A 21,514-nucleotide genomic window follows, 5' to 3' on the forward strand; every position below is an offset into this window, starting at 1 on the left:
ACTGTTGCATCACTGAAGCTTTCTGAAACCTGCAGTTCATTCGTTGTTTCCTTTTAAGCCTGTTTGAAATGTAGATCTGATGAAGGTAAGTCAGTTTATTGCATTAAGATAATTTTGTTAGATTGTAAACTAATCCAATTTAACAAAATAATAAAAAAGAACCATCCATATACTTCTCAAGCAGTGTAAGCAACGTTACACCACCTTTGCAAAGCCCCGTGGGTACCTAATTTGTTACATATTAGATCATTGGGAGAGACTAGGCTATTTTGTTTAGTTGTGGTTTTAATACACGGTATTACCAGTATCTGTGATCCTGGAAGACTAATCTCCAGAGAAATTTTTTTTAAGCGAAATGTAACAGATTTAAAATAAGGGAACATTCACATTCCTGTTTTTCCTTAAGCATCCTGGATAGCGTCTCTAGACGCTGCTGGTGGACTTAAACAGGACGGAGGGCGGAGAGATCCCTAACTTCACTCTCCAGGCTTGTGACTACTGACGAGGGGAAGGCGGGGCATCCTCTGGTGCGCCTCAAGCGCTCTCCCGGTCACAGACACGAGGGCTGGGCGGGCTCGGGGAGGAGGCGGGAGAGGCGAGAGGCTAAGATCTGGGCGTCTCGAAAGGGCTTTCTGAGACACCCTGCCCAGCCCGAGGGGATCTCCCGAGGAAGTGGCACCTGGGGACGATCTTCCTGTTTGACCAGACTTTCCGAACTCCCGCGGCCGGGCCTCCCAGACCCCTCGCCTGGGCTCGACCCTTCTGGCTACCCGCGCCTTACCCTCTCCAATTCGCCTACCGCCCCAGGGCTCGGCGAATCCGCTGCGCGCAGCCCCCGGCGAGCGAGCGCCGGACTGCAGTCGTCGCCCCTCGGGGCCGGGGTGCTGGCGCCGCGCGGTGACCGCGGGGGAGTTGTACGCTGCGTGGACCTGCGTCTCCTCCTTGCGCCCCCCGCAGGGGCCACTCCTGCCGGGACCCCGCACCGCAGCTCCAGCGCGCGGGCGCGTGGGAGGAGGGAGGGAAGCAAGGGTGGTGGGGATGGAGAGGGGGAAAGTGAAGAGAGAGAAGGGAAAGGAGCCGGAGAAAGAGAAAATACGGGGAAAAGGAAAGGAGGAGAAAGATAAAAAGAAGGAGGTGGAGAAGGAGAAAATTAAGGAAAAAGAAAAGGAAAGGGGGAGGGAGGAGAAAAGTAAGAGTAAAGAAGAGGAAAAGAGGAAAGGGCGGGAGACGGAGAAGGGGAAGGAACAATTTACGGAAAAAGAAGAGAAAGAGAAGGACAACAGCACGTTGGCAAAGCCGCCGCTGGAGCTGCCGGTAAGAGACGGGTGCCTCAGACCCTCACCCAAGGCAGTTGTCAGCGTTCTGGCCGGAGCGCCGGCTCTCGCGCCGGAGGGAATCCGGTCTCGTGTGCGGGCTTTGTAACCGCGGATGGAACAGGTGTGCCAAGCTGCGAACGCCATCTCCCCAGCCCCTTGCCCGCTCTCACCCCTAACCCCGACCCTGCGTCCAAGGTCTAGGTCTAGTGTTGAGGAAGGTCAGGTCTCGTCTGGTCTAGTGTTGAAGAGGAGGCCTTAGTCGGGTTCACGGGAGCGCGGGGAACAGCCCTCTTTCCAGCCCCATCTCTGTCCGACGCCCAACGCTAGCTCCCAGTCCGCCCACGACACTGAAACCAGCCCCAAACCCTCACCACACATGCGCTCTCCTAGTCTTTTCTGTTTCGTAAGTTCCATGTGGGAAGGTGCAGGGTTACTGAATTTGTGCAGGATGTGTTTTGGGTCCCTCTGGACATTTTCTGTGGGCGCTGAGGTTACTACTTCCATTGTTTTCAGACCACCAGCGCCCAGAAGGGACGGGCACAAGGGTTTAACTGAGAGGTCTCAGAAACCAGGCACTGCAGTCACAAAAGGACAAATACCTATGATTCCACGTATATGATGTACCTAGAGCAGTCAGAATCGTAGAGAATAGAATGGTGGGGCCTGGGGGAAGGGGGAGTGCGGAGTTCGAGTTTAATCTTACAAGATGAACAGTTTTGGAGATGGATAGTGGTGATGGTTGCACAATATTATGAATGGATTTAATATCACCGTATGTTTAAGAATGGTTATGATGGTAAATTTTATGTTGTGTATTTTACCACGATTTAAAAATTGAGGGGGAAGAAGGAAAAACAGGCATTATTTGGATCAGCTCAGTGGACTCTGTGCTCCTGGAGTTCCTGAGCTCAGAGCTGCTTTCTGGTTCTAAACAATGTGAATTATTAATGGAGATTTGATCTCTGGTAAAACACAGACTACATAGGTTCACATATAGTTAAATGAATAACTTTTGCAAGGAACAGTGGTGTTGAGAATCACATTTCGGGTCTGAACTCCTGGTTTACAGTAACCCCAGCTTTTCTTAAGAGATTATAAATATGAGGAGGCTTGTATTTTAGACTAAAAAATAAGCAAAATGTAAAGCATCAGTGACTGCAGAATTTCTAGGGGTTTAGGAGCAGCGATATGGTTGGAAAGGGAGTAGGGAACTGTTTTTATTCACAAAATTTCATAGGATCTAAGGTGCCATTATTTTAGGTAACACAAAGAAAAAAAATGCTGCCAACCAAAATATGACATACCATAGATTATAAAGTCCTCATTTCAGAGATGTTAAAATGTGGAAAAAAAAAAAAAACCCAGAAAACAAACAGCATCTTGGAACTGATGAAATATGTTGGGATAGCCTGAGTAGAGCCATTGGTGGAGATAATGAGGGAGACACAATCCACATCTCGCAGCCAGTTCTTGGTGGCATCATTGCTTTAAAGCATCCCGTTCATGCATCAAGTCCCTCTTCCTTACCATCACTCTCTCAGAATGACACTATGACATTTAGTTGTGGGTAAGAGGGAACGGGGAGGAAGTGGGGATGGAGAGAGGAAACACCTATGGAAATACCTTTTGCTTTAAGAGCCATCAAGAATTCACTCCAAAAACAAACATTCTGTTATTCACTAGACAGGTTTATTAAATGCTGCCCTGTATACAAGACCCTATTAGACCAGAGCTTAAACCATCTTACTTTTACATAGATCTTACATATTTAAAAAAAAAAAAAAAAGAGGTGGGATAGACATTTAGTGCTGTTTAGGATCACTGTTTTGTTTTTTTTTTTTAAACAGAAATCCAGTCTAAGTCTAATGTCAACATTTAGTGTTCAAGCAGAAATGTATATGATTATTATTTTTAAACCAATGCCACTGAAGACATTTATTAGTGTTTTTTATGCATGAGAAATCTCTTTAGTAGGCTGTTTGAGAAATACAATTCCTGTGAGTAGTCTGGCTGGATTGTTGCTTATTTATTACTGTTTACATTAAAGTTTGTACCCTAAAAGTCACCTTTCTGAGCACTCTGAAATTTCTATTTCTGCCTTCATACCAGCCTGCCCTTCTTGCCCCTCAATCACTTGTCATAAAATTTTCTAAGGTTGGTATGTTGGTAGAATGCTTCTTCCTAAAGTTTACATCTAGTTCATCAGGTTTTAGTGTCAGGCTTTAAATACTCAATTATGATTAGAACTGGTTTAACAGTTTCTATAATCTTCGCCTTTTCATTTATGAGGGTAACCTTGCCCTAAGGGCTTTTAATCTAGTGATTCAACTGGGAAGACAAGACAGATTAATAATGTGAGACCTTAGATGCTTACATGCTGAGTGGCAAAGTCAATATATGGAACAAGTAGGCCCCAAGACCCCATACAACAAATTGAATTCTGTTGCAGTCTCCAATAGACATGAACTCAGGAAGCAAAGTGAAGTCTGAAAATTGACCCTGAAAATATGGCATCTCCCATAAATCCTGATATATATATATATAAAGTATTTATTTGATAGATTGACCAGGAGTTGGGGGATGGAGAGGGGGTATGCAATTAATATCACATAACTGATGGCTGATTATATAAAATACAAACTGACTGGTACAGTTTGTTCTAGACCTATTAAATGTTTTGTGATGTTTTATTCTGGTTTACAATTCCACAATATTATTGGCAGGCACACTGCCAGGAGCCAGGAAAAGCAGGCCCTGATAGCATAGCTTTATTGACTTATCTTTTGTTTCACAGGAGAAAAATAAGCAGATCCTAGTGCTGGGGCTGGATGGAGCAGGAAAGACCAGTGTTCTCCACTCTCTAGCTTTAAACAGAGTCCAGCACAGCGTGGCACCTACCCAAGGTTTCAATGCAGTGTGCATCAGTACTGAAGACAGCCAGTTGGAGTTCCTGGAGAGTAAGCTGTCTTTCTCAGTAGTTCTGGGGATAACCGATAGCCTATAGCCACATTATCGTTATACCTTAAGCCAGATTTAATGTTATCAACATTGGGTCATTGTGAAATGAAACACTGGGTCAGATTTTCCTAGACTTTCAGAATGCATGTGTAGTTTATTGCTTGGGTACAGTGTGGGAATCACTTTCTGTTCTTTTCATTTTCTTCTTTTTGCAGTGGTGGTGATAAAGGGGAGTTGAGGGGAAGGCTTTCACACCCCTCCTATAACAGCCTCCCTCCTCCCTTACTACCCCAAATATAAATGCAATCTAAGTAAATACAGTGTGTTTCCTTCTCTGCAAATGCAAATAGAGGTAAGCTCCAAACCTCTTGTAACCAGATGGCAACCCAGAAACCCCTCCTCTAGCAGTTCTGGAGTCACCACCTCTCAAAATATTGCTGTACCCCAAAGTTGCATTAGATCCTCTTGTCTCCTCTTTACACTCTCTCCTAGGATGATTTCACCTTTCCTCTTGACATTAAATACTATCTATATGCTAATGACTCCCAAATTTATCTCTCCAGCCAAACATATCCAGATGTTGCCTGACATCTCTACCTGGCTGTCTCACTGGCCTCTCAAGCCTAATATCGTCAAGACAAAATGTTTGATATATCTCCGTATCTGTTCCTTTCCCTTGTAATCCAACTGGTCAGTAAATGTCTCCTCACCCATCAACATGCTCAAGCCAGAAAACTGGGAGTTTTCTGTACCCCCTTTTGTACCCCAACTCCAGCCTGCAAGTAAAATGCTATGAATTTTTGCTTTCATTCAGTTGCGAAGAGAAAATGGTGGGCAGAGAAATTGGTAAGCCTGCAGGCAAATCTTTATGATAAAAGCATTGTTAAGAATAGAGTTTTCAATTTCCCCAGAAGCTATGGAAGAAATAATATTTTTAATGAAATGGATGGCTAACAAAAGTCTCAAAATATAAAAAGTGAAAAGAAAAATGGGAAGGAAAGGAAAGGGAAGGAAAAAAAGAAAGGGAGATAGGAAGAAAAAAGAAAACTCCAATTAGGGGGAGAAGTGGACAGATCTGCCGTTGGAGTGAGGGGTTTCAACATATCTTTGTCAATTATTAATAAGATCAAGGAGAAAAAATATCCGCAGAGATATATAAAATTTGAACACAGTCAACAAGTTCGATCTAGTGAATAATATAAAATTGTCCAATTAGACAATTTTAGCCACATACAAAAGTTAAAATTCACATTCTTCTCAAACTCTCACAGAACAATTACCAGCAATGACCGCTTACTGGGCCATACAGCAAGTCTTAACAAAGTTTTCAAAGAGGATGCATCATACAAACTGTGTTCTCAACTACATTGCTGTCAAGTTAGAAGTTAATACCTAAAAGATAGCAATCCCTGTGTAGGTGAAATGTCATGGTGTTGCCAAAAACATGGGGAACGACATGTTCATTCACCTTAAAACTACTTGTGTTAAAACCATATGAATTACTTGGATTATACACATTCTTTAAAAAAATTAAAAACACAAAATACTTCGAAGAATGACTAGCCTGGCTCTCCATACAAAAGAAAACAAAGACAAATCAACACCCTATCCTATTCGTTTTTTAAATGGTATTGTTAAGTCCCTGTAACAGGAGTCTGCACACTTTTTCTGCAGAGGGCTCGAGAGTAGCTAATGTAGACTCTGTGGCCGCATGGGCTCTGTGCAGCTACTCAACCCTGCAGTTGTACTGCGAAAGCAGCCGGAGACCATATGTGCACAAATCTATGTGCCTGTGTTCTCATACAACTTTATTTGTACTGAAATCCAAATGTGATATAATGTTCATGTGTTACAAAATGGTATTCTTTTTTTCCCCAAACATTTAAAAAGGTAGAATCCATTTTTTGTTCGTGGGCTGTACAAAAATAGGCAGTGAGCCAGATTTAGGCTGTGGGTCATTGTTTGTCATATTCTGTCCCAGGAGAAAAATAAAAACTGAATTCATTGTGTATGTATTATTATCATTCCAAAAAGTTTCTTCTGGGAAGAAGCAGCAGAATGAAATAACCCAAAGGAATTTCTTCTGAAGCAAGTATTCCTGAATGCCCACAGGATCATATTAACTCTTTGTGCAAGATTAAGAGAGGAAATTAGTTCTGGGATTTTGACAAAGGAAAAAAGTTGTGCAAGTGAGGCTAGCCAATGACATTTAAATCAGTCCATTTAAAACTTATTTTAGAGAAATATGTGTTTTAACCCACCACCCTGAATTATTTTAGTATCCTACTCCCATTCGCTGAGCTATACCTGACAGGCATTGGCCATCGTGGCTGCTGTGTATAACAGATCAGGAGACATCCACTGTAGTACAAATTTAAGATCTTTATGCTGGTCCTTTGTGTTCCAGAATGAGTGACCCGCTTGTGGAGGGTAAATATTCCCACCAATCATTTCCCCAGTAACATCGCTCAAGTTGTTTGAAGAATTGGGTAGAGTCTCACAGAGGTCTTTTATCAGAATATGTATCCAGTGTTCAGGAATTATCAAAATGTGTCTTTCCTGCCCCCCTCAGTGGACTCTTCTGAGGTTTGTGTGTGTGTCTTCCTTCTCTACTGTTCTTTGTAGTTGGTGGCAGCGAACCTTTCCGTTCCTGTTGGGAAATGTACCTGTCCAAAGGATTGCTGCTAATCTTTGTGGTGGATTCAGCAGATCACAACAGATTACCTGAAGCCAAGAAGCACCTTCATCAACTAATTGGGACAAATCCAATCCTTCCTCTGGTTGTGTTTGCAAACAAACAGGTAAAAATTTGTGCAAATATAAATTGTACTCAATAGTTTTATCATTAATACAAGAAGTAGAAATGTCTACTTTTAATAGCAAGATATTCAATAATATGTTGTATGTTCAGTTCAGTTTATACTATTAGATCTATTGGATTATACAGTCAGCCCTCCATATCTGTGAATTCAACCACCTGTGGATCAGGAAAAAAAAGATTCTGGAAAGTTCCAGAAAGTAAAACTTGTATTTGCCACACATAGGCAACTATTTACATAGCATTTACATTGTATTAGGTATTATAAGTAATCTAGAGATGATTTAAAGTATATGGGAGGATGTGCATAAGTTATTTGCAAATACTGTGCCATTTTATGTAAGGGGCTTGAGCATCCTCAGATTTTGGTGTCTGCTGGGGTCTTGCAGCCAATCCCCCTCAGATACCAAGGGACAGCAGTAAATTCCTTGAGAACAGAGACTATCATTCACCTTTGTGTCCCTTGTAAAACCTAGCATAATGCCTTGTACATAGTAGGAATTCAACAAATACCTGTTGAATTTATTTTTTTTAATTTAATTTTATCTATTTATTTTTTACAGAGCAGGTTCTTACTAGTTATCTGTTTTATACATATTAGTGTATATATGTCAATCCCAATCTCCCAATTCATCCCACCACTTTTCCGCCCTGGTGTCCACATGTTTGTTCTCTACATCTGTGTCTCTATTTCTGCCCTGCAAACCGGTTCATCTGTACCATTTTTCTAGGTTCCACATATATGCATTAATATATGATATTTGTTTTTCTCTTTCTGACTTACTTCACTCTGTATGACAGTCTCTAGGTCCATCCACGTCTCTACAAGTGACCCAATTTCGTTCCTTTTTATGGCTGAGCAATATCCCATTGTATATATATACCATATCTACTTTATCCATTCATCTGTCGATGGGCATTTAGGTTGCTTCCATGACCTGGCTATTGTAAATAGTGCTGCAATGAACATTGGGGTGCATGTGTCTTTTTGAATTATGGTTTTCTCTGGGTATATGCCCAGTACTGGGATTGCTAGGTCATATGGTAATTCCATTTTTAGTTCTTTAAGGAATCTCCATACTGTTCTCCATAGTGGCTGTATCAATTTACATTCCTACCAACAGTGCAAGAGGGTTCCCTTTTCTCCACACCCTCTCCAGCATTTATTGTTTGTAGATTTTCTGATTCTTACTGGTGTGGTGATACCTCGTTGTACTTTTGATTTGCATTTCTCTAATAATTAGTGACGTTGAGCAGCTTTTCATGTGCCTCTTGGCCATCTGTATGTCCTCTTTGGAAAGATGTCTATTTAGGTCTTCTGCCCATTTTTGGATTGGGTTGTTTTGTTTTTGTTTTTGTTCTGTTTTTGCGGCACGCGGGCCTCTCACCGTTGTGGCCTCTCCCGTTGCGGAGCACAGGCTCCAGACGCGCAGGCTCAGCGGCCATGGCTCAGGGGCCCAGCCGCTCCACGGCATGTGGGATCCTCCCGGACCGGGGCACGAACCCATATCCCCTGCATCGGCAGGCGAACTCTCAACCACTGCGCCACCAGGGAAGCCCGGGTTGTTTTTTTTTTTAATACTGCGCTGCATGAGCTGTTTATATATTTTGAAGATTAATCCTTTGTCTGTTGATTCGTTTGCAAATATTTTCTCCCATTCTAAGGGTTGTCTTTTCGTTTTGTTTATAGTTTCCTTTGCTGTGCAAAAGCTTTTAAGTTTCATTAGGTCCCATTTGTTTATTTTTGTTTTTATTTCCATTACTCTAGGAGGTGGGTCAAAAAAGATCTTGCTGTGATTTATGTCAAAGAGTGTTCTTCCTATGTTTTCCTCTAATAGTTTTATAGTGTCCAGTCTTACATTTAGGTCTTTAATCCATTTTGAGTTTATTTTTGTGTATGGTGTTAGACAGTGTTCTAATTTCATTCTTTTACATGTAGCTTGTCCAGTATTCCTAGTACCACTTATTGAAGAGACTGTCTTTTCTCCATTGTATATCCTTGCCTCCTTTATCATAGATTAGTTGACCATAGGTGCATGGGTTTATCTCTGGGCTTTCTATCCTGTTCCATTGATCTATATTTCTGTTTTTGTGCCAGCACCATGATTGTCTTCATTATTGTACCTTTGTAGTATAGTCTGAAGTCAGGGAGTCTGACACCTCCAGCTCCGTTTTTTTCCCTCAAGACTGCTTTGGCTATTCAGGGTCTTTTGTGTCTCCATACAGATTTTAAGATTTTTTGTTATAGTTCTGTAAAAAAATGCCACTGGTAATTTGATAGGGATTGCATTGAATCTGTAGATTGCTTTGTGTACTATAGTCATTTTCACAATATTGGTTCTTCCAATCCAAGAACGTGGTATATCTCTCCATCTGTTTGTATCATCTTTGATTTCTTTCATCAGTCTCTTATAGTGTTCTGCGTACAAGTCTTCTGTCTCCTAAGGTAGGTTTTTTCCTAGGTATTTTATTCTTTTTGTTGCAATGGTGAATGGGATTGTTTCCTTAATTTCTCTTTCTGATCTTTTATTGTTATTGTATAGGAATTCAAGAGATTTCTGTGCATTAATTTTATATCCTGCAACTTTACCAAATTCATTGATTAGCTCTAGTAGTTTTCTGGTGGCATCTTTAGGATTCTCTGTGTATAGTGTCATGTCATCTACAAACAGTGACAGTTTTACTTCTTCTTTTCCAATTTGTATTCCTTTTATTTCTTTTTCTTCTCTGACTGCTGTGGCTAGGACCTCCAAAACTATGTTGAATAATAGTAGTGAGAGTGGACATCCTTGTCTTGTACCTGATGTTAGAGGAAATGCTTTCAGTTTTTCACCATTGAGAATGATGTTTGCTGTGGGTTTGTCATATATGACCTTTATTATGTTGAGGTAGGTTCCCTCTGTGCCCACTTTCTGAAGAGTTTTTATCATAAATGGGTGTTGAATTTTGTCAAAAGCTTTTTCTGCATCTATTGAGATGACCATATGGTTTTTCTCCTTCAGTTTGTTAATATGGTGTATCACATTGATTGATTTGCGTATATTGAAGAATCCTTGCATCCCTGGGATACATGCCACTTGATCATGGTGTATGATCCTTTTAATGTGTTGTTGGATTCTGTTTGCTAGTATTTTGTTAAGGATTTTTGCATCCATATTCTGTTTTTTGCATCAGTGATATTGGTCTGTAATTTTCTTTTCTTGTAGTATCTGTGTCTGGTGTTGGTATCAGGCTGATGGTGGCCTCATAGAATGAGATTGGGAGTTTTCCTTCCTCTGCAATTTTTGGAAGAGTTTGAGAAGTCTGGGTGTTAGCTCTTCTCTAAATGTTTGATAGAATTCACCTGTGAAGCCATCTGGTCCTGGACTTTTGTTTGTTGGAAGATTTTTAATCACAGTTTCAATTTCATTACTTGTGATTGGTCTGTTCATATTTTCTATTTCTTCCTGGTTCAGTCTTGGAAGATTATACCTTTCTAAGAATTTGTCCATTTCTTCCAGGTTGTCCATTTTATTGGCATAGAGTTGCTTGTAGTAGTCTCTTAGGATACTTTGTATTTCTGTGGTGTCTGTTGTAACTTCTCCTTTTTCATTCCTAATTTTATTGATTTGAGTCCTCTCCCTCTTTGTCTTGATGAGTCTAGCTAAAGGTTTATCAATTTTGTTTATCTTCTCAAAGAACCACCTTTTAGTTTTCTTGATCTTTGCTACTGTTTCCTTCATTTCTTTTTCATTTATTTCTTATCTGATTTTTATGATTTCTTTCCTTCTGCTAACTTTGGGTCTTGTTTGCTCTTCTTTCTCTAGTTCCTTTAGGTGTAAGTTTAGATTGTTTATTGGAGATTTTTCTTGTTTCTTGAGGTAGGATTGTATAGCTATAAACTCCCCTCTTAGAACTGCTTTTGCTGCATTCCGTAGGTTTTGGATCATCATGTTTTCATTGTCATTTGTCTCTAGGTGTTTTTTGATTTCCTCTTTGATTTCTTCAGTGATCTCTTGGTTATTTAGTAATGTATTGTTTGCCTCCATGTGTTTGTGTTTTTTACATTTTTTTCCCTGTAATTGATTTCTAATCTCATAGCGTTGTGGTCAGAAAAGATGCTTGATATGATTTCAGTTTTCTTATATTTACCGAGGCTTGATTTGTGACCCAAGATGTGATCTATCCTGGGGAATGTTCCGTGGGCACTTGAGAAGAAAGTGTAATCTGCTGTTTTTGGATGGAATGTCCTATAAATATCAATTAAATCTATCTGGTCTATCGTGTCATTTAAAGCTTCTGTTTCCTTATTAATTTTCTGTCTGGATGATCTGTCCATTGGTGTAAGTGAGGTGTTAATGTCTGCCACTATTATTGTGTTACTGTCGATTTCTTCTTTTATGGCTGTTAGCAGTTGCCTTATGTATTGAGGTGCTCCTATGTTGGGTGCATATATATTTATAATTGTTATATCTTCTTCTTGGATTCATCCCTTGATCATTATGTAGTATCCTTCCTTGTCTCTTGTAACATTCTTTATTTTAAAATCTATTTTATCTTATATGAGTATTGCTACTTCAGCTTTCTTTTGATTTCCATTTGCATGGAAAATCTTTTTCCATCCCCTCACTTTCAGTCTGTATGTGTCCCTAGGTCTGAAGTTGGTCTCTTGTAGACAGCATATATGAGTCTTGTTTTTGTATCCATTCAACGAGCCTGTGTCTTTTGTTTGGAGCATTTAATCCATTCACGTTTAAGGTAATTATCGATATGTATGTTCCTATTACCCTTTTCTTTATTGTTATGGGTTTGTTATTGTAGGTCCTTTTCTCCTCTTTTGTTTCCTGCCTAGAGAAGTTCCTTTAGCATTTGTTGTAGAGCTGGTTTGGTGGCGCTGAATTCTCTTAGCTTTTGCTTGTCTGTAAAGCTTTTGATTTCTCCATCGTATCTGAATGAGATCCTTGCTGGGTAGAGTAATCTTGGTTGTAGCGTCTTCCCTTTCATCACTTTAAATATGTCATGCGACCCCCTTCTGGCTTGTAAAGTTTCTTCTGAGAAATCAGCTGTTAGCCTTATGGGAGTTCCCTTGTATGTTATTTCTCATTTTTCCCTTGTTGCTTTCAATAATTTTTCTTTGTCTTTAATTTTTGCCAGTTTGATTAGTATGTGTCTCAGTATGTTTCTCCTTGGGTTTTTCCTGCATGGGACTGTCTGCACTTTCTGGACTTGAGTGGCTATTTCCTTTCCCATGTTAGGGAAGTTTTTGACTATAATCTCTTCAAATATTTTCTCAGGTCCTTTCTCTCTTTCTTCTCCTTCTGGGACCCCTATAATGAGAATGTTGTTGCATTTAATGTTGTCCCAGAGGTCTCTTAGGCTGTCTTCATTTCTTTTCATTCTTTTTTCTTTGTTCTGTTCCATGGCAGTGAATTCCACCATTCCGTCTTCCAGGTCACTTATCCATTCTTCTGCCTCAGTTATTCTGCTATTGATTCCTTCTAGTGTATTTTTCATTTCATTTATTGTATTGTTCATCTCTGTTTGTTTGTTCTTTAATTCTTCTAGGTGTTTGTTCTTTGATTCTTCTAGATCTTTGTTAAACATTTCTTGCATCTTCTCGATCCTTGCCTCCATTGTTTTTCCGAGGTCCTGGATCATCTTCACTATCGTTATTCTCAACTCTTTTTCTGGAAGGTTGCCTATCTCTACTTCCTTTAGTTGTTTTACTGGGGTTTTATCTTGTTCCTTCATCTGGGACATAGTCCTCTGCCTTTTCATTTTGTCTATCTTTCTGTGAATGTGGTTTCATTCCACAGGCTTCAGAATTGTAGTTACTCTTGCTTCTGCTGTCTGTCCTCTGATGGATGAGGCTATCTAAGGGGCTTGTGCAAGCTTCCTGATGGGAGGGACTGGTGGTGGGTAGGGTTGGGTGTTGCTGTGGTGGGCAGAGCTCAGTAAAACTTTAATCAGCTTGTCTGCTGATGGGTGGGGTTGGGTTCCCTCCCTGTTGGTTCTTTGGCCTGAGGCAACCCAGCACTGGAGCCTACCAGCTCTTTGATGGGGCTAATGGCAGACTCTGGGAGGGCTCACGCCAAGGAGTACTTCCCAGAACTTCTGCTGCCAGTGTCCTTGTCCCTTGGGGAGCCACAGCCCACCCCCGCTTCTGCCGCAGACCCTCCAACACTAGTGGGTAGGTCTGGTTCAGTCTCCTATGGGGCCACTGCTCCTTCCCGTGGGTCCTGATGCACACACTACTTTGAGTGTGCCCTCCAAGAGTGGAGTCTCTGTTTCCCCCCAGTCCTGTCAAAGTCCTGCAATCAAATCCCGCTAGCCTTCAAAGTCTGATTCTCTAGGAATTCCTCCTGCTGTTGCCAGACCCCCAGGTTGGGAAGCCTGATGTGGGGCTCAGAACCTTCACTCCAGTGGGTGGACTTCTGTGGTATAAGTGTTTTCTAGTTTGTGAGTCACCCAGTCAGAGGTTATGGGATTTGATTTTATCGTGATTGCGCCCCACTTACCATCTCAATGCGGCTTTTCCTTTGTCTTTAGATGTGGGGTATCTTTTTTGGTGAGTTCCAGTGTCTTCCTGTCGATGACTGTTCAGCAGTTAGTTGTGATTCCAGTGCTCTTGCAAGAAGGAGTGAGCACACATCCTTCTACTCCACCATCTTGAACCAATCTACCTGTTGAATTTAATTCAGTAAACATTTATTGACTTTTGAATTGATTTCTACAAAATATTTGCGTGCTTAATATGTATAAAGAAGTGGTTTTAGATCAGTTAGCCTGACCTGAATTTATTTCACACACATGCATTAAAATATTAAATGTTCATGAAGAAATTGGAACCCTTGTGCAGTGTTGGTGGGGATGTCAAATGGTGCAGCCACTGTGAAAAACAGTATGGCAGTTCCTTAAAAAATTAAAAAATAGAGTTTTCATATAGTCCAGCAATCCACTTCTGGGTATATAACCAATAGAATTGAAAGCAGGAACTCAAACAGATATTTGCACAGCCATGTTCATAGCAGAATTATTCACAGTAGCCAAAAGGTAGAAGCAACCCAAGTGTCCATCCACAGATGAATGGATAAACAAAATGAGATATATACTTACAATGGATATTATTCAGCCTTAAAAAAGGAAATTCTGACACATGCTACAACATAGATGAACTTTGAAGACATTATGCTAAGTGAAATAAGCCAGTCACAAAAAGACAAATACTGTATGATTACAGTTTTTTAAAAAAATTATTTATTTATTTTTGGCTGCACTGGGTCTTCATTGCTCTGTGTAGTCTTTCTCTAATTGCGGCGAGTGGGGGCTACTCTCTGTTGCAGTGTGCAGGCTTCTCATTGCGGTGGCTTCTCTTGTTGCGGACCACAGGCTCTAGGCATGAGGGATTCAGTAGTTGTGGCACACGGGCTCAGTAGTTGTGGCCCGTGGGTTCTAGCGCACAGGCTTAGTACTTGTGGCGCATGGACTTAGTTGCTCCATGGCATGTGAGATCTTCCTAGACCAGGGTTTGAACCCATATCCTCTGCATTGGCAGGCGGATTCTTAACCACTGCGCCACCAGTGAAGTCCCTGAATACGCTTTTATGAGGTCCCTAGAGTAGTCAAATTCATAGAAATAAAAAGTAGAATAGTGGTTGCCAGGGCCTGGGGGAGGGAGAAATGGGAAGTTATTGTTTAATGGGTACAGAGTATCAGTTTTACAAGTTGAAAAGAGTTCTGGAGATGGATGGTGTACAACAATGTGAATGTACTTATTTGTACACTGAACTGTACACTTAAAATTGGTTAATATGGCAAATTTCTTTATGTGTATTTTACTACAATAAAGAAAGTTAAAAAAGGTGTTAGACATCTATAGCATTGTACAGGCATACCTCATTTTATTGCACGTTGTAGATATTGTGTTTTTTACAAATCAAAGTTTTGTGGCAACCCTGCATCGAGCAAGTCTGTAGGTACCATTTTCCCAAAAGCATTTCTCACTTCATGTCTCTGTGTAGCATTTTAGTAATTCTTGCAATATTTCAAACTTTTAAGATTATTGTTATATTTGTTATGATAAACTGTGATCAGTGATCTTTGATGTTACTATTGCAAAAAGATTACAACTTGCTGCAGGCTCAGATGATGGTTAGCATTTTTTAGCAGTAAGGTATTTTTTAATTAAGGTATGTACTTTTTTTTAGACAATGCTATTGCACACTTAATAGACTACAGTAGTGTAAACATAACTTTTATATGTACTGAGAGACAAAAAAATTCATGTGACTAGCTTTATTGCAGTATTCATTTTTAAATTTTATTTATTTATTTATTTATTTTTTTGCGGTACATGGGCCTCTCACTGTTGTGGCCTCTCCTGTTGCAGAGCAGAGGCTCCGGACGCGCAGGCTCAGCGGCCATGGCTCACAGGCCCAGCCACTCTGTGGCACGTGGGATCTTCCCAGACCGGGGCACGAACCGGTGTCCCCTGCATCGGCAGGCGGACTCTCAACCACTGCGCCACCAGGGAAGCCCTGCAGTATTCATTTTATTGCAGTAGTTTGGAACCAAATTTGAAATATCTCTGAGGTATGCCTGTGATGCTAAAACCCCTCTCTTAATTGCTAGGGTTGCCAGTCGTAAGAGAGCTCAGTTTCTGCCATTTCTTCCACTACTTCTATGGGTGAATATTTATGGAAGTAAACTAAATAATTACAAATGACAATCTAAAAGTAGGAGCCTATATTAAAGTCCAGCATAGATGCTAGTCCAGCAGATTATTTCTAAAAGAAAAGCTGGAGATTTTTCTTTCATGAGCATCTTTAGTACCACAAACTGTAAAGATTTAGAGGATCCTGGTACATTTAAGTAAGCTGTATAGTATTCCATTGCATAAGTATACCACAGCTTTACCATTTTCTTGTTGGATATTTGGTTTTTTTCCAATGTTTTATTGCTAAAATCAGTTCTACAGTGAATCTTCATGTATGTGTCTCCTCGTTGATGTGTACCAATATTTCTCTAGTGCATGAGGAATTGCTGGGTTTTGGATTTGTCCATATTCAATTTTGCTAGATATTACCAAGTTGCTTTCCAAAGATATTGAGCCAGTTTATTTTTCCTACCAGCAGTATATGACAGTTTTTAAAGCTCCACATCCTTGTCAATACTTGGCTTGTCAAACTTTCATTTTTGCCAGTCTCATGGGGATGAAATTTTATCTTATTATTCTAATTTGCATTTCCTTAATTACTAGTGAGCTTGAACATTTTTTCAGATGTTCACTGGTTATTAGTTTCATTCTTTGAAATGAATTTCCACACTTGTGAATTATCTTTTAATATCTTTCCCCAAATTCCCGTTACGGTGTTTATCTTTTCTCTTTTGAGTTGTAGGAGTCTTTCGTGTCCTTTGGAAAAAACTTTTGTCTGTTACATACATTACACATATCTGCTCCAGCAATCTATTAGCTTATGATTTTATTTTGTTTATGGTTCTCTTTTTAATACATAGGTTTTCATTTTTTTTAAATAAATTTATTTATTTTTATTTTTGTCTGTGTTGGGTCTTCGTTGCTGCGCACAGGCTTTCTCTAGTTGTGGTGAGCGGGGGCTACTCTTTGTTGCGGTGCTCGGACTTCTCATTGTGGTGGCTTCTCTTGTTGTGAAGCACGGGTCCTAGGCACGCAGGCTTCAGTAGCTGTGGCACGTGGGCTCAGTAGTTGTGACTCATGGGCTCTAGAGCGCAGGCTCAGTAGTTGTGGCACATGGGCTTTGTTGTTCCATGGCATGTGGGATCTTCCTGGACCAGGGCTCGAACCTGTGTCCCCTGCATTGGCAGGCAGATTCTTAACAACTGTGCCACCAGGGAAGTCCCAGGTTTTCATTTTCAATAGACAAATTTAGCAACACTCTCCTTTGTGGTTTATATCTCTTTATCAAATTGAATAAACAGAGCTATTTGGTGTCAAATTTATAACTTTTACTGGGGTTTAATAAGAAAAGGTATGTATATTTTAGTTTAAGTGTAATGCATCTTGGTTGATGCTCCTTGGCCAAAGTAATTTATTTTTTTGTATGACTCATTGGTTCAAGTTATTACATAAGTATTTTTAAAACGTCAACTTACTATCCTTACTCTTTGAGTGATGATCTCTATTAAGGCACAGTTATGTAAGTGTGGAATGCACCTGATATTTATCCCTGATGTGCTTTTATCATTACAAGGAGCCCCTCCTCCCACACAACACCCTCCTTCTATTTTCTTCCTCTCCAATTCCATCAGTGACTTTTTTTTTTTTAACTTGAGACATTGTCCACATGTTACTAGATTCATTAACACAGTTGCAAAATTCACTGCGGGCTCTAGGAATAAGTGAATTCAGGTTTCAGACAGGCAATATATTGGGAGGACCAGAAAGGTAATCATACCACATCAGGAAAAGTCTCACAGGCTCCCAGTTATGGAATTTGATAGGTTCATATTGGTACAAGAAAAAAATGACACAATATTGGACTATTTCCAGATGATGCCCTAAAGCTATGGGAAAACACTATGAAACAACAAAAAGCCAAATACAAATGCAATTTTAGGAGTGAAAATACTTAAACTTTTGCAAAGGACTTAAAAACTATAACTGAATCTGTGTATGTATTTAGGAGAGGGAATGTCAGAGGTCATTTGCATAAATAATTCTTGATGTGTGAGAGGCAGAGAAATATGTTTTGACCTTGGCATTTTGACCTCGAGGAGGTTTTGACCTTGACATGCAGCATAAACACATGCTTTCTGTCTCCTCATTTTAATCTCTCCTCTCTCTACCTCTCCCAGTGGGTTTCTGTCCTTTAAGCCTTCCCCGCTTCTCCATCTTGTCCTCTTTCCCTCCACCTGTCCCTCCCCTCTCAGCCTCCTTTACCCACTACTCCATTTTCTAAATTCACTTCCTCTCTTATCCCTTCTCTGTCTCCCTCCATCCCTCCAAGTCTGATCCAAAATTTTTTGTTCAGTAGAAATAATGGTTGCAAAAGAAAACTCACATTTGGCAAATGCTTAATCAATAAAATATGATATGGACAAAAGCCAATTAATGAATCAAATTTCTACTGTTAAGACAAATTAAAAATAATCTTAGGAAAATAAAGATAAAAATGGAAAAACAAAATTAGAAGCAGATAGATTGCACTGTTTAGGAAATTGATTAAGGTATTATATTGACTTAACTTCATTCCAGAACATACTTTTTTGATGATAACTCATAAATGCTGATATAGTTCCAATGAAAATCATTATATTCAAACAATCATTAAGATCATAGTAATGGGATTACAGTATCCTCCATATTAGATTGGAGGTGGGGTCATTGAGAGCAGTAAATGAGAGTAATAAATGTATTTATCCAAAAAGATTGCAAAATAACCAACTTTTTCTCAACTCTTTTTTCATTCTTGGTGAAGGATCTTGAAGCAGCCTATCACATTACAGATATCCATGAAGCTTTGGCATTATCTGAGGTGGGAAATGACAGGAAGATGTTCTTGTTTGGAACCCAGGTGACTGAGAATGGCTCAGAGATACCCTCCATCATGCAAGATGCCAGAGACCTGATTGCACAGCTGGCTGCAGACATGCAGTGATCAGGCCTAGGCCCACTGTGAGGCTCATGATTTGAATGTCACCAGGGAATGTTTAGCGGCAGGCTAGAAGCCAAAAGTTTCCACTTTCCAATAAAAAATAAGGCATTTCCTATTTTCTCAATGCAGGGCATATACACATATATAAGATAATGTTAATTGATTAAGACTTTCTCTATTTATATTTTGAACTTTAAAAATATTGGTAAAACAATGTATTTGGAGGGATTTGGATCTTTTTTAATTTTTATTTATTTTTGGCTGCGTTGGGTCTTTGTTGCTGCATGCGGGCTTTCTCTAGTTGCAGCAAGCGGGGGCTACTTTTCGTTGTGGTGCATGGGCTTCTCATTGCAGTGGCTTCTCGTTGCGGAGCATGGGCTCTAGGTGCACGGGCTTCAGTAGTTGTGGCACATTGGCTCAGTAGTTGTGGCTCGCAGGCTCTAGAGCGCAGGCTCAGTAGTTGTGGTGCACAGGCTTCATTGCTCCATGGCATGTGGGATCTACCCAGACCAGGGCTTGAACCCACATCCCCTGCATTGGCAGGTAGATTCTTAACCACTGCGCCACCAGGGAATTCCCGGGATTTGGATTTTTAATCAACCAAATTAAAGTGAACAGTAGGAAGCATTCATTCCATTTGTAGTTTCTCAATGAAATGAGATTTACATTAAAATATTTTAATAACTTTTGTCTTTTCAAGTAAAAATCCAGGTGTCTTTCCTTTAAGTGGATCCATTTAACACTGTAGGGAAAGAAATATCAGGATAGGGCAATAAGAAAAGTAAGCACTATCAAACCCACGTAGAAATATAAATTAACAGCATTCAGAAAGATTTAGGAAAGGCTTCTTTTTAAGAAACTATTGCACTAAAAGAAGAACACCATGAGGATTTGTTTTTTAAATTCTTGATATTTAGCTTTTTTATATAGATAAGCTTTCTTTACTAGAAATATTTTGTAAGAGTGATAACTCTGTTTACCTAACAGACATAAATCCAACTTCGAACCTTAGTGTCCTGTCTTGATCTTTTTTTAAAAAAAGAAAAAGGACTTCCAGTTTTGAGCCCAGCATGTAAGAAGCTTGGAAGCCACCACTCCATTCTAACAAGTTAAAAAGCTGAACAGACTAAAAAATCAGCATTGGAGGGAGCAACAGGAGAATACAGAGATTAACAATTTACCAGAGCAGAGACTTATAGTGGGAAACTCCCCATGGGAACCCCAGGGTAGAAAAAATGGAACGGTGACTGATGAATTGCTGGTTGCTCAAAGTGGAGTAGTCTGAAAGTTAAAAAACTCTAGGGGAACCCAGTCATTGGAGGGGCCCCCAATTATTTGAGATTTACCTCCAGAACCTTGACCAGATTCCTATAATAAATATTGGAGAGAAATCCCCTGGTGCTTCCAAGGGAGGGGAAAATATTTTTTGAAATATGCCAGAGCACTCTGTCCTTCTTAACAAGGCCTGCCCTCAGGGGAAACTAGTTAACCAGAGGCTAGCCTGCTGGGTTATTACCAGAGCCTAGCTGACCTGGGGGAAATACCCAACTCCAGCCCACTCTAGACATTCTGTTCCACCTAAAAGTGCAGAAAACTAAGACTTAAGTTTGCAGTCCAGCAGCACTTAGTCTCTAAAAGACTAAGACCTAATCATAGGACTATAGAACGCTCCCCCTCCCCGCCCCCCAACCTCACCACCACATTACTAAAGGCCTGTTTACAGCAGCTCCTTTTACCCAGTACATCATGCCTGGCTATCAAGAAAAACTACAAGACGTACTAAAACACAAAACTTACAGAAGAGATACCACAAGCACAATACAGAAATGAAGAATGTGTTTAGTGGGCTTGTTAAAAGGCTGGACATAGCTGAGGAACAAATCTCTGAGCTTGAGAGTATCTCAGTAGAAACCTCCAAAACTGAAAATCTAAGAACAAAGACTAGAAAGAAACAGAATATACAAGGATTGTGGAACAACTACAAAAGTTGCAACATGTGTGTAATGGGAAACCAGAAAGAAAGAAAAGAAAGGAACAGAATAAATATTTGAAACAATGACTAAGAATTTCTCCAAATTAATGTCAGACACCAAACCACAGATCCCAGAATCTCAGAGAACACCAAGGAGGACAAATGCCCTCCCCCACAAAAAACAAAAGCAACAACAACAAAAAACTATAGATAGGCATATCACTTTTAAGCTGCAGAAAATCAAAGTTGAAGAAAAAATCCACAAAGAAGCCAGAGGAAAAAACACCTTACCTATAGAGGATCAAAGATAAGAAGTACATTAGGCTTCTCAGAAACCATGCAAACAAGAAAAGAGTGGAGTAAGATATTCACAGTGTTGAGAAAAAAAAAACCGTTAGCCTAGAATTCTGTACCCTGTGAAATCCTTCAAAAGTGAAGGAGAAAAATTTCTTAGACAAAAATTGAGGGAATTTTTTGCCAGTACTTCTTTGTTGCAAGATATGTTAAAAAGAAATTCTTTAGACAGAAGGAAAATTATATAGGTCAGATATTTGGACCTACATAAAGGAAGGAAGAATATTGGAAAAGGAATAAGTGAAGGTAAAATTAAAACTTTCATTTGTCTTATTCTTAATTGATCTAACAGATTAGTTTCTTCAAAATAATAATAGCAACATTATATTTGACTATGTATGCTTATATGTGTGTATAAATGTTATGACAGCAATGATACAAGGGATGAGAGGGAGGAATTTGGATTATTTAGTTATTATAAGGTATTCACATTACCTGTGAAGTGGTATAGTGTTATTTGAAAGTAGACTTGGATTCGTTGTTA

General features: G+C 39.9%; 1 protein-coding gene across 2 annotated transcripts; it reads left to right on the forward strand.

Moving 5' to 3' along the window:
* Positions 1-716: 716 nt before the first annotated feature.
* On the forward strand, positions 717-19,573 carry ARL9 (ARF like GTPase 9). 2 transcript variants are annotated; one of them, XM_089911961.1, is made up of 5 exons: positions 985-1,314; positions 4,111-4,273; positions 6,900-7,075; positions 15,461-15,663; positions 18,528-18,619. In XM_089911961.1, the coding sequence occupies exons 1-4, from the start codon at positions 1,039-1,041 to the stop codon at positions 15,632-15,634; spliced, it is 789 nt and encodes a 262-aa protein (XP_089768087.1). In that variant the 5' UTR covers positions 985-1,038; the 3' UTR covers positions 15,635-15,663; positions 18,528-18,619. The 2 variants fall into 2 exon arrangements, with proteins under 2 accessions (XP_030615948.2, XP_089768087.1); XM_030760088.2 differs by lacking the exon at positions 15,461-15,663 and having other exon boundaries at positions 717-1,314; positions 18,528-19,573.
* The last annotated feature ends 1,941 nt before the right edge of the window (positions 19,574-21,514 follow it).

Source organism: Delphinapterus leucas, chromosome 5 (genome assembly GCF_059928025.1).
Source record: "Delphinapterus leucas isolate spDelLeu-1000000601 "Yukka" chromosome 5, BTC_Dleu_Yukka2, whole genome shotgun sequence".
Taxonomy (NCBI): Eukaryota; Metazoa; Chordata; class Mammalia; order Artiodactyla; family Monodontidae; genus Delphinapterus; species Delphinapterus leucas.

Coding starts and splice junctions, on each gene's coding strand:
- ARL9 (XM_030760088.2), top strand. CDS start 1,039: ATGGAGAGGGGGAAAGTGAAGAGAGAGAAGGGAAAGGAGCCGGAGAAA. Junction 4,274..6,899: donor CCAGTTGGAGTTCCTGGAGA/GTAAGCTGTCTT, acceptor TGTTCTTTGTAG/TTGGTGGCAGCGAACCTTTC. Junction 7,076..18,527: donor TTGTGTTTGCAAACAAACAG/GTAAAAATTTGT, acceptor TTCTTGGTGAAG/GATCTTGAAGCAGCCTATCA.